The 13,635-nt window shown below is 32.0% G+C and overlaps 1 protein-coding gene across 1 annotated transcript in view; it reads left to right on the top strand.

Annotated features, from left to right (window-relative positions):
* LOC143062937 (protein adenylyltransferase SelO, mitochondrial-like) overlaps positions 1-13,423 on the top strand; it is a 33,737-nt gene extending 20,314 nt beyond the window's left edge. The window contains exons 10-13 of the mRNA XM_076234780.1: positions 484-604; positions 4,794-4,951; positions 10,591-10,769; positions 11,943-13,423. Coding sequence (XP_076090895.1) covers positions 484-604; positions 4,794-4,951; positions 10,591-10,769; positions 11,943-12,061 — 577 coding nt within the window. The 3' untranslated portion in view covers positions 12,062-13,423. The remainder of the gene's footprint in view (positions 1-483; positions 605-4,793; positions 4,952-10,590; positions 10,770-11,942) is intronic.
* Positions 13,424-13,635: the final 212 nt, after the last annotated feature.

Below are 13,635 nucleotides of genomic sequence, written 5' to 3'. Positions count from 1 at the left end.
CATCCTTATTTTCTTATGTCTATGTGTGTTTTAGGTTAAGGATTCAAGATTTGGTGTAAGGTAGTTTAACCTGAAGTTGGAATTTCTGACACTCTTTTCTTGGAAACAGCCGAAATTTCAAAGATGCAAGAAATATGATATAGACTTCTATAGTGCATCTAGGTCAATTTGTTCTCAGAGTCATCAAGTACACCCCATATTAAAGTAGAAAAAGTAGAAACATTTAAAAAAAAATGTACAAACAGTAAAGCTTTTTTTCTGTAGGACACAGCATGATACAACTCAGCAAATAAACTAGAGATGTTTTAAAATTTCTATATAGCATCTCCCATGAAAATGTTATTATTATCCTTCTTACATACATGTTTTTCATTTTGAAAGAAAGTATATTGTAATAGATGAGATTTTAAAAGATTGATCCTTTATAATGCTGTATTTATATTTTAATAGTATGCCTTTATACATTCATATTTATAATTATAGGCAATTACAAGCCTTCCTTGCTATGGTGCAGTCAAATCCAGGATTAGTGAATGCCTTAGGCAGGAATTTTGCTTCCATTACTAGAGATTTGGAAAAATTGGAAAAAATTAAAGAAATGGAGGTAATAAAGATATAACGACATAACGAAATGAAGGCAGAATTAGAAAAAAGGACATAACATAATTGTATAGGAAGCTAGTTATCTGATTTTGATATACACTGAAATCTGCTTAAGAGACCACCTGTATAAATTATATAATGTATTAAGTGAAAAACTGTGTTAGAAGACCATTAATTTAAGTTCCTTTGACTTTGTAGTGCATTTCATATAGATTGAACCTGTATTAAAAGAGACCTCTTTTTTGCTCTCCCTTGAGTGTTCTCTTATTACAGGTTTGACTGTACTTTTAGTTGTAACAATTTAGCAATTTTTAAAAAAAAATTTTACAAATAAGTTTTATGCATGATAAGCCTTTCAGAACATTCTGATTGGTAGATGTAGGGCTTTAAAGGACTTAATTTGCCGTAAAATATAATTTCCAAATTATATGAAAAGATTAGCTATTGGTTACCTTGATTATTCTTACATTAATTTTTTAGGTTTTTATACGCCAATCAAAATTTTGACGGGATGTATTATGGTATACAAATGTCCGGTGTCTGTCCGTCCGTCTGTCCGTCCGTCTGGTTGTCCGGCGTAAACATGTCGCACCGTAACTTGAGAACAACTTATCTAAATTTCATGAAACTTAATATAGTTGTTTTTTATGATGGTCAAATGATCTGTATACTTTTTGGTGAAAATAAGATTTAAACTTTTTGAGTTACGGCACTTTGTAACTAAAACAGGGGTCTGTTTTTTTCACATGTCGCACCCTATCTCAAAAACGATTCTTGATTATTGCTTAAAACTTTACACACTTCTTATTTATATTAATCTTAATATCTGTATACTTTTTGGTGATGATTCAAAATTTTATTTTTGAGTTATTGAGTATTTTGTAAAAAAAAAGGGGAGGGTTTTTTTACATGTCGCGCTGTATCTCAAAAACGATTTATGATTATTGCTTAAAACTTTACTCACTTCTTTGTTATATTAATCTAAAATCTGTATACTTTTAGGTGATGATTCAAAATTTCATTTTTGTGTTATTGAGTATTTTGTAAAAAAGGGGGAGGGGTTTTTGTCGAGCCTGCAACTTTTGTTGCAAGAAGCTCGACATAGGGATAGTGATACGGTGGCGGCGGCGTTAGCTAACTTCTTAAAAGGTTTATATTTTAGAAGGTGAAAGACCTGGATGCTTCATACTTTGTATATAGATGCCTCATGTTACGAAGTTTCCATCAGTTACATGTCGAATGTCCTTGACCTCATTTTCATGGTTCAGTGACCACTTGAAAAAAAAGTTCAGAATTTTTGTAATGTTGAATTCTCTCTTATTATAAGTAATAGGATAACTATATTTGGTATGTGCGTACCTTGCAAGGTCCTCATTCCCATCAGACAGTTTTCACTTGACCTCGACCTCATTTCATGGATCAGTGAACAAGGTTAAGTTTTGGTGGTCAAGTCCATATCTCAGATACTATAAGCAATAGGGCTAGTATATTTGGTGTATGGAAGGACTGGAAGGTGAACATGTCCAACTGGCAGGTGTCATCTGACCTTGACCTCATTTTCAGGGTTCAGTGGTTATAGTTAAGTTTTTGTGTTTTGGTCTGTTTTTCTCATACTTTAAGCAATAGGTCTACTATATTTGTTGTATGGAATGATTGTAAGGTGTACATGTCTAGCGGGCAGATGTCATCTGACCTTGACCTCATTTTCATGTTTCAGTGGTCAAAGTTAAGTTTTTAAGTTTTGGTCTTTTTATCTTATATTATATATGCCAAAGGTCAACTATATTTGGTGTATGGAAATATATTATGATCTATATGTCAGTCTCGCAGGTTTTATTTGACCATGATCTCAATTGCACGGTTCATTGGACAGTGTTAAGTTTTTTGTGTTTTGGTCTATTTTTCTTAAACTATAAGTAGTAGGTCAACTATATTTGTTGTATGGAAGCTTTGTTAGCTGTACATGTCTGCCTGGCATGGTTCATCTGACCTTGACCTCATTTTCATGGTTCATTGGTCTTTGTTTAGCTATCTTGGTTAATGTTAAGTTTATGTGACAGTTGTAATAAAGCTTTATACTTAGGACTATCAACATAATATCAATGATTAGTAAAGAAGGCGAGACATTTCAGTGTGTGCACTCTTGTTTACATGTTGCGCCGTATCTCAAAAACAATTTATGATTATTGCTTAAAACTTTACACACTTCTTTGTTATATTAATCTTAAGATCTGTATACTTATTGGTGATGACTCAAAATTTATTTTTGAGTTATTGAGTATTTTGTAAAAAAGGGGAGGTTTTTTTTTTACATGTTGCGCCGTATCTCAAAAACAATTTATGATTATTGCTTGAAACTGTACACACTTCTTTGTTATATTAATCTAAAGATCTGTATACTTTTTGGTTTGATTCAAAATTTTGTTTTAGTGATATTTGTAAAAAAAAAAACAGGGTTGGGGAAGTTTCACATGTCCTGCCGTGTCTCAAAAACAATAAATGGTTATTGCTTAAAACTTTCTCAGAATCTATTTATGATTATTGCATAAAACTTCCTCACAAGACGTCCGGCGTATCATGTGCTCATTGGGCAGCTGTTTATTACATATCAAATATCACAAAAATTAGTTATTTATAAACATGAAACTTTAATGGGACCACTATGTTCTTGTCTTTGCTTATTATTGTCACCCGTGTCAACCAAAAAAGGGTTATGAACTTAGGTTTTCAACCTGCTATTTTGGACAATGGAGATAACTCTATTCAAAATAATGCTTCTTTGCATTCTTCCTCCAATGTTTAATTTAGAATTAAATACTTTACCCCCTCAGTGGTTTAAGCAATCTGGTTATGGTAGCACTCCACAGTTAGGTGTGGAGTTTCACATTTTTGTCTAGTATGTAGATTTTTCAAATAGTGTGCAATAATATAGTTCTTATGTATGGACTTTTTCATATTGGCCGTGTAACATGCCTGAGGTATTAATAATGGACTGAAAAAACACTGAACATCATTTAAATTATTTTTTTGATATTAAGTTAAAAAAAAAAACAATAAACGTATAAAAAGTTGTCACTTATTTAAAGAAATAAACGACATTTAATCAATGTCCCGTTTCATCTGTTCATAATGCATGGGGCTGAGATCTTGTCATGACTGGGTGTAGCAATTTCTCCAATCATAATGACCAGTTGTCAAAATTTTCCTTTTATAAAGCATTGGCATTTCTATACATATTGTAGTAAGTTGGTTAATAAAATTCATTTTTGAATAACTAAAGATAAATGTAGCCTTCATGGCAGGTTTATATGAACATCAAGACTGTTATGTATGTATTATGATGTTCAGTGTTTTGATGACCTTCTGCTGTTGTTTTTTCTATGGTCGGGTTGTTGTCTCTTTGACACATTCCCCATTTCCATTCTCAATTTTATTATGAGCTGTTTTCTGTATGACAATCTATATTTTCATATTGATACCAGACATTGGTTCAGGCATTGTTTTTATGTATATTTCTCTCAACTTTTTTTGTGATTAAATTTTACAAAAAAAGAAGGCCCAATTTCCATTTGCATTTTTGGGAGATTATTGATAATGGTGTCAGAAAATACATCACTAAAAGGAATTATAATTCTAGTTTAAACAAAGTTTTGAGGGAATATGTGACACTTTCATCCCTCTTTTTTGCAATATTTTTCGGTAAACAAAGCAGAATGTTGAGATGGATACACAAAAAAATAATTTTATTTCACCATTTTAACTTTTGAAATTTTTATGTTGGCTTAAAATATTAAAATTTCAGGAATAGAAGATGATTTAACAAGTTGTGGTTCAATTTTGATTTTATTTTCTATCTGTGGACAGCTACCTATGATTCTTATATTACAGGAAATATGTTTAATATTAAGTGTTCAAATGAAGTATGAAAATGTAAATACATTGAAAACTTAAAACTATAGCTTCGATGATAAGGATCTGGACCTGTAGGTCATAAGATGTCGACCATCAAGTCAGTTTGATGTTTTTAGGCTTTTTGATGAAATGGCCTTTGATTTCATATATTCTCATTATTTTGATAATAAGTCACAACACTTTTCAGGTCTTGGATAAAAATCAATTTTAAGTTGTAGACAAAGATATTCATTTCTTTTTTCTGATAGTAATTCTGTTTTTTTGGGTTTTTTTCTAAGGACAAGACTGATGAAGATCAAAGAAAAACAAATGAGGAAGCCTGGGATTCATGGTTACAGAAATATGAAGAAAGATTGGATAAAGAGGTAGAAGGAAAGACAGATTTAATTCAAGCGAATACAGAGAGAGTCAGAGTCATGAATTCTAATAATCCAAGGTAGGATTATAAAGTAAATTATTACACTCTCAAGCGAATGCAGAGAGAGTCAGAGTCATGAATTCTAATAACCCAAGGTAGGATTATATAGTAAATTATTACACTCTCAAGCCAATGCAGAGAGAGTCAGAGTCATGAATTCTAATAACCCAAGGTAGGATTATGAAGTTAATTATTACACTCTCAAGTCAATGCAGAGAGAGTCAGAGTCATGAATTCTAATAACCCAAGGTAGGATTATAAAGTTAATTATTACACTCTCAAGTCAATGCAGAGAGAGTCAGAGTCAAGAATTCTAATAACCCAAGGTAGGATTATAAAGTAAATTATTACACTCTCAAGCGAATGCAGAGAGAGTCAGAGTCATGAATTCTAATAACCCAAGGTAGGATTATATAGTAAATTATTACACTCTCAAGCCAATGCAGAGAGAGTCAGAGTCATGAATTCTAATAACCCAAGGTAGGATTATGAAGTTAATTATTACACTCTCAAGTCAATGCAGAGAGAGTCAGAGTCATGAATTCTAATAACCCAAGGTAGGATTATAAAGTTAATTATTACACTCTCAAGCGAATGCAGAGAGAGTCAGAGTCATGAATTCTAATAACCCAAGGTAGGATTATAAAGTTAATTATTACACTCTCAAGCAAATGCAGAGAGAGTCAGAGTCATGAATTCTAATAATCCAAGGTAGGATTATAAAGTTAATTATTACACTCTCAAGCCAATGCAGAGAGAGTCAGAGTCATGAATTCTAATAACCCAAGGTAGGATTATATAGTAAATTATTACACTCTCAAGTGAATGCAGAGAGAGTCAGAGTCATGAATTCTAATAACCCAAGGTAGGATTATATAGTAAATTATTACACTCTCAAGTGAATGCAGAGAGAGTCAGAGTCATGAATTCTAATAACCCAAGGTAGGATTATATAGTAAATTATTACACTCTCAAGCCAATGCAGAGAGAGTCAGAGTCATGAATTCTAATAACCTAAGGTAGGATTATAAAGTTAATTATCACACTCTCAAGTGAATGCAGAGAGAGTCAGAGTCATGAATTCTAATAACCCATGGTTGGATTATAAAGTTAATTATTACACTCTCAAGTCAATGCAGAGAGAGTCAGAGTCATGAATTCTAATAACCCAAGGTAGGATTATAAAGTTAATTATTACACTCTCAAGTCAATGCAGAGAGAGTCAGAGTCATGAATTCTAATAACCCAAGGTAGGATTATAAAGTTAATTATTACACTCTCAAGTCAATGCAGAGAGAGTCAGAGTCAAGAATTCTAATAACCCAAGGTAGGATTATAAAGTTAATTATTACACTCTCAAGCGAATGCAGAGAGAGTCAGAGTCATGAATTCTAATAACCCAAGGTAGGATTATAAAGTTAATTATTACACTCTCAAGCAAATGCAGAGAGAGTCAGAGTCATGAATTCTAATAATCCAAGGTAGGATTATAAAGTTAATTATTACACTCTCAAGCCAATGCAGAGAGAGTCAGAGTCATGAATTCTAATAGCCCAAGGTAGGATTATATAGTAAATTATTACACTCTCAAGTGAATGCAGAGAGAGTCAGAGTCATGTATTCTAATAACCCAAGGTAGGATTATATAGTAAATTATTACACTCTCAAGCGAATGCAGAGAGAGTCAGAGTCATGAATTCTAATAACCCAAGGTAGGATTATATAGTAAATTATTACACTCTCAAGCCAATGCAGAGAGAGTCAGAGTCATGAATTCTAATAACCTAAGGTAGGATTATAAAGTTAATTATCACACTCTCAAGTGAATGCAGAGAGAGTCAGAGTCATGAATTCTAATAACCCATGGTTGGATTATAAAGTTAATTATTACACTCTCAAGTCAATGCAGAGAGAGTCAGAGTCATGAATTCTAATAACCCAAGGTAGGATTATAAAGTTAATTATTACACTCTCAAGCGAATGCAGAGAGAGTCAGAGTCATGAATTCTAATAACCCAAGGTAGGATTATAAAGTTAATTATTACACTCTCAAGTCAATGCAGAGAGAGTCAGAGTCATGAATTCTAATAACCCAAGGTAGGATTATAAAGTTAATTATTACACTCTCAAGCGAATGCAGAGAGAGTCAGAGTCATGAATTCTAATAACACAAGGTAGGATTATAAAGTTAATTATTACACTCTCAAGCAAATGCAGAGAGAGTCAGAGTCATGAATTCTAATAACCCAAGGTAGGATTATAAAGTTAATTATTACACTCTCAAGTCAATGCAGAGAGAGTCAGAGTCATGAATTCTAATAACCCAAGGTAGGATTATAAAGTTAATTATTACACTCTCAAGTCAATGCAGAGAGAGTCAGAGTCATGAATTCTAATAACCCAAGGTAGGATTATAAAGTTAATTATTACACTCTCAAGTCAATGCAGAGAGAGTCAGAGTCATGAATTCTAATAACCCAAGGTAGGATTATAAAGTTAATTATTACACTCTCAAGCGAATGCAGAGAGAGTCAGAGTCATGAATTCTAATAACCCAAGGTAGGATTATATAGTAAATTATTACACTCTCAAGCGAATGCAGAGAGAGTCAGAGTCATGAATTCTAATAACCCAAGGTAGGATTATAAAGTTAATTATTACACTCTCAAGTCAATGCAGAGAGAGTCAGAGTCAAGAATTCTAATAACCCAAGGTAGGATTATAAAGTTAATTATTACACTCTCAAGTGAACATAGAGAGAGTCAGAGTCATGAATTCTAATAACCCAAGGTAGGATTATAAAGTTAATTATTACACTCTCAAGTGAACATAGAGAGAGTCAGAGTCATGAATTCTAATAACCCAAGGTAGGATTATAAAGTTAATTATTACACTCTCAAGCGAATGCAGAGAGAGTCAGAGTCATGAATTCTAATAATCCAAGGTATGATTATAAAGTTAATTATTACTCTCTCAAGCGAACGCAGAGAGAGTCAGAGTCATGAATTCTAATAATCCAAGGTATGATTATAAAGTTAGTTATTACACTCTCAAGTGAACACAGAGAGAGTCACAGTCATGAATTATAATAATCCAAGGTATGATTATATAGTAAATTATCACCTACTTTAATTTTCCAGTTCTGTATAGCTGGTATCAGGGTCATCCAAAACTTGGAGAACAACTGTCATACTCATGCTCAGTATTCAACCAATCAAAATGCTGGATTTAGTGATTTGAGCACAAATCTTGTACTCTGAGTACTGAGTAAAATTTTAAGCCTGAGAGCTTCTTAACTGAATACACTGAAGGATTTGTATTCACTTTTATAGGGTAAAAATTTTGATATGCTAATTAGTAATTCTGGTAGATTTGTTAAGGCCAACCTTAAAAATATGTTTGTTTGCAGTTTTCCGACTGTACCTTCAGTTACACTAAACCAAGTTTCTTGTGAAGAAAAAAAACATTTTAAAACAACAAACACTGGACATGCTGAAAATCAACATCAAAGTGAACAGGCATTTTCAGATAATTTTTTTTTAACCAAAACTGAAACTTTAACATAGTGTCATTATCCAATTTATGACATAAAATATGGTATAATTATTAAATACTGGAACACTTATAAACAAGGAATGTCATTATGACTAGAACTGTTTTAAAGAAATATAATCAGACATGTATGCTTCTTGACTAGAATGTTTTCATGAGTAGAGTATTTTCATCAGAAAAATGTAGATATTAAAGATTTATAAGACAATGTATTAAAGAGTGTATTTTTAATATAATTACACCTTATGTAAGAATCCGGGGTTTTGATTGGTTAATAGCCAGTGTATTTTTCACCAATTTACTGTTATCAAATGAATATCGTTCATTTTTAATGCCGCCGGGGTATTTGCTAAAAGGGTATGCCTTTTTTACCCTCTCGCCTGTGGTATTTGCCAAAAAATTCTCTATCCGACTAGACGCTTATAACGTCACAATCATCAATGCGTTTTAGTACATTAACATTCGGTGTATTTAAACAGTCTTGAGAATGAATTTCCCTCGTCTTACGGCTCGTGAAATTTAACATTCTCTCGACTGGTATTTTTCGCAAATACCCCTCCTTAACATGATATATCTGTTCAAAAAAAAAATAACCAATGAATTTTCACAATTGAAAAAAAAGGCAACTTGTAAAAAAAGTATTAAGACATTCGACTGTTTTCATATTTCTAACAATATTTAATTATATGTGATAAGGTTATATTTTTGCCAGGCTTTGATGAAAACCAAAGAAATCTAAAGTTTGGGGTGAAATCCATAGCACCCCATTAAAAGTAAATGGTCTGTACTGAAATGTTTTTAATGCATAAAAAAAATTGGCAGCATAGCTACTAAGGACATGTTTTAATTGAATTCACACAGGCCACACAGTTTGGGTATATTTAATATTGTAAGAAAGAGAATAATTGCAATGAGTGGGGCAGCCCCCCGTATCCTAAAGGAGCATACTCATTGCAATCGATTTAATATAGAGAGAGTATATTTATTTTTCAAGCTAACCATTCATTTTCTCTACATCTTTGTGTAGTTAGGGTTGCTTCTTATTGATTTGGCATGATCTATATCCATTAACATTTCAAATGAGCCCTTCCTCCGTACAGGCGTGTTTACAGATATCCATGAAGATTTAAGTCACGGAGGAGTGGTTTCATCTTTGTCATCTTCACCATGATTTGTAGAAATTATGCAATACTTCAAGCTGCTGTCGAATTATTTAACCACGGAAATTGGTTCCATAAAGTCAGGCTCCACAGATTCTGTACTCGATTTGTTTGAGACAGAATGGTTATCGTGTCAGTTATGAATATCCGCTGCATCATCGTCAATGATATCATCACACATCATTACATGTGCCTGAATCTGTATAAACAGTTTACTAATAAACTTTTTTGTTTGTTATTTGTCTTAAAATTGACACGAGACGACAGCGTAAAGTACTCCTCCGTGACTTCATGGATACCTGTAAACAATTTCCATGTGCTTTATCATTAAATGGTCACATGAACGCTTGACAGGAAGCTAAGAAAAACCGAACTTGAAATGCGTAATTGACTCAGACTTTAAATCATTTCCGGAAAGGACCCAAAGTTCCAGATCGCGTCAATAGAAGTATTAAAAAAAATTTCTTCAAATTTAAAGCAATAAAATTTTCACAGTCGGGAGGATTTTCAAGGGTCGGTCGGTAAACTGCAAGCAAACAATATTTTAATTTAAGCCTAATAGATTCTCAAATAACAATATGTTTATAAACAAATCTTGTAGATTTGGTAATAAATTCTCAAATATTAATACTTTGGATTCATTTAATTTCATGGGTATCTTTTTGTGGATTGAGGAAAACTTGCATTTTTTAGGGTATTTGATTTCGTGGTTTTACTAATCTCTACAGAGTACATACACAGCATTTAGAAAATATCTAATTTGTTGATCATTTGAATTCGTGGCTCACCTGTACCCACAAAAATCAGGAAAATTGGTATCCAACAAATAATAATGAATCCTATGTATTTGAAAAAAATAGTTCTTTTAGATTTGATAATAAATTCTCAAATATTAGAATTTAGTAATTAGGAGAACTAGTATAAACTGAATAAGTGTTTTTTCAGATTCATCTTGAGGAACTACATTGCTCAGAATGCTATCAAGGCAGCAGAAAAGGGAGATTACTCCGAAGTAAGAAGGGTTCTGAAGTTACTAGAAAATCCTTACAGTGATCAGGTCGACCTTGGTGACCTTGCTTTGCCACAGCAAGTTGGAAATGTATCAAAGTCAAAAGATGATAAATGTAAGTGAAAAATTATTACATAATGCATATATTGTTACGTTTTCATTTGAAAATTTAGCATGGGATGAAAATTGAAAGTGAATATATAACTTTTGTAAATGATAAGAAGAAGAAAGCCAAACTAAATAAATATTTGAAAAGTTAGCTCTACTTACTCTAAACTGCAATTTCTTTATTGTAAATGGCAATTTTAATGTTTGTACACAAAAATAAGAATAATGCTACACTTAATGAAGAAGACTTCATAAGGATGATTAACTTGTGTCTCGTCCATTTTGCTTCAATTTAGCAAAAATATGTTTAAGAAAAAGCAACCAAAAAAAAAGAAGTTTAGGATGTTTACATGTACGTACTTTTAAAGATATTACCCATGATGAATGAGGTACCCCAAATGATGTAAGACTGTAAAATTAAGGAATAACAGTACTGTAGTTTAAGAGTTGCCACTGTCAATTGTCAATTTGACGGTTGCAAATACAGTTTTACTGGCGACACGTAGCGGAGACAGTAAAATGGACATTTGCGACTGTAAATCATAATTTACGGTGGCATCTCTTTTAACTGCAGTACTGTTGTTCCGATTCTAATGCATTACAAAAAGAAATAATACTTTAGAGCTTGAATATATGCTTGTATAAATTTGACATACAAAAAAAATCTGTGAATCTTCATGAATGATTTTGGCGCAAAGACGTTGTAGCTAAAAGTGACGTCATACTAATAACTTAGAAACTGGAGGTTATTACGTTACCTCTAAATTCAAATTCTGATAAAATCACATTAAAACAGCAAATTTGAGGTAGGTGTTTTATTTTCGATAAGATTGTTGTAATTGAACATTTGTTGATCCAATCAATTCAAAATGGCGGGTCCCTCTTTATTTACGCCTGGTCAACTGTGAATTTGACGGCCAATGAAAAAAAATGTTACATAAAAATTGCATTAGAATATTTATTGAATAATGCTAACGTTTAATAATTTAATCCATTGGATGCTTAAGATAGCTTCAAAATGAGATTTGATGAATGCTGATAAAAAAAAAAAAAAAGGTTCATTGACACTAACGGTGGCAACAGATTGGCATTTGACGATAATAGGTTATCTTATCCTCATGAATTAGATTCTGAAACTGAATTCAAATGGTAGCTATAATTTTGTAATATATATTTACAGTATCTGATGGAGGAGCTACTAGTTCAAAGTCAAAAGAAACAGGTGAATTAAGAAGTTACACTGGAATGCTGTATGAGAGCAAGCCTCCTGATTGGTCATTAGATCTAAAGGTCACATGATCATCGTAAACACCACTGTTACTATTCCATAGACAGACTAACTTATATTAAGTTTTGAACATTAATTTAGTGCTGTAAACTATAAGTAGTATTGAGAATTGTTTGTCTGTGGTGTAAGCAGTGGTCAAATTTTGTACACAGGATAACAATTCAGATTTTTCTGTTAGAATGACGATACCTGTCCAAATTTGAATATTCAAATGGCAGGTATCTGATAGTGATTCCTGTGTACTGGTCACATATATTTTTTATGAATTTCTGTAAAATTCTCAGAAGTTGATATAACAACAGACTGTTACTTGTGATATGTAGGGAATTTTGTAAAATGATGTTTAAAAAATTAAGATAATTGAGGTCATTAGAAATACTAATAATATTAATCTGTTCAAATTCAGTCTTTAAAAGAAAATATGTAGCATACAACTTTTATTTATATATATATGTTTTATGTGTAAATCAAATTTATTTATAACTGCATATATACAAGTTCTAGGAAGGAAACTTCCTCTTTTTCATAAAAAAAACAACATTTTATACACCCCACACTTTTGATGTCTTCCTGGATAGGAGTGTAAGGTCTTTTTCTTTAATTGTTGACCAAAAAAATCAGCTCTCCCATCATTTGAATTGTTATGCCCCACCTACGATAGTAGAGGGGCATTATGTTTTATGGTCTGTGCCTCTGTTCGTTCGTCCGTCCGTCCTTCTGTCCGTTCGTTTGTCTGTGCGTTCGTTCGTCCCACTTCAGGTTAAAGTTTTCGGTCAAGGTAGTTTTTGATGAAGTTGAAGTCCAATCCACTTGAAACTTAGTACACATGTTCCCTATGATATGATCTTTCTAATTTTAATCCCAAATTAAAGTTTTGACCCCAATTTCACGGTCCACTGAACATGGACAATTATAGTGCGAGTGGGGCATCCGTGTACTATGGACACATTCTTGTTTAATGATATTTCTATTATTTATTTTTTAATGAATAGCAAATATGGTTTTACACAAATTTGTATATAATGTAGAAAAATGATATTCCATCTCATGAAGAATGTTGTTACATTAATTTTGGATAACTAATTAACTACATGTATTGTTATATTTGATTGTATACTTAATATGTTCTTATTAAATATAAAGAATGTATCTTTGTACAAAATTTGTATGACAATAGGTTGTGTTGTATAATTCCCCCTCTTAAGGAAAGGTAGAAAAGGAGGACATCTCACACTTTGTATCTCCAAAAGGTTGACGGGTATAAATATTCAAGATTTGTTTCAAATCACTCTGATCGAATGAATTGTGTGAATTTTATTTTATAATTTGTATGTCAAAATGAAATGAAAAAATAAATGTTAAAACCAATATAATTGTATGTATTTAATTATTGCATTTGTTAATAGTGCCTTTATCTTATGTATTGATTTCATTTTGATTAATATTGAGCCTGCAACATTTGTTACAGAAAGCTTGATATAGGGATAGTGATTTTTCGGCGGTGTTAACTAACTTTTCAAACGCTTTATATTTTAGAAGGTCGAAGACCTGGATGCTTCATACTTTGTTTAAAGATGCCTTATGT

The sequence above is a fragment of the Mytilus galloprovincialis genome, chromosome 2 (assembly GCF_965363235.1).
Source record: "Mytilus galloprovincialis chromosome 2, xbMytGall1.hap1.1, whole genome shotgun sequence".
Lineage (NCBI taxonomy): Eukaryota > Metazoa > Mollusca > Bivalvia > Mytilida > Mytilidae > Mytilus > Mytilus galloprovincialis.
This window is presented reverse-complemented; position numbering and strand designations above follow the sequence as displayed.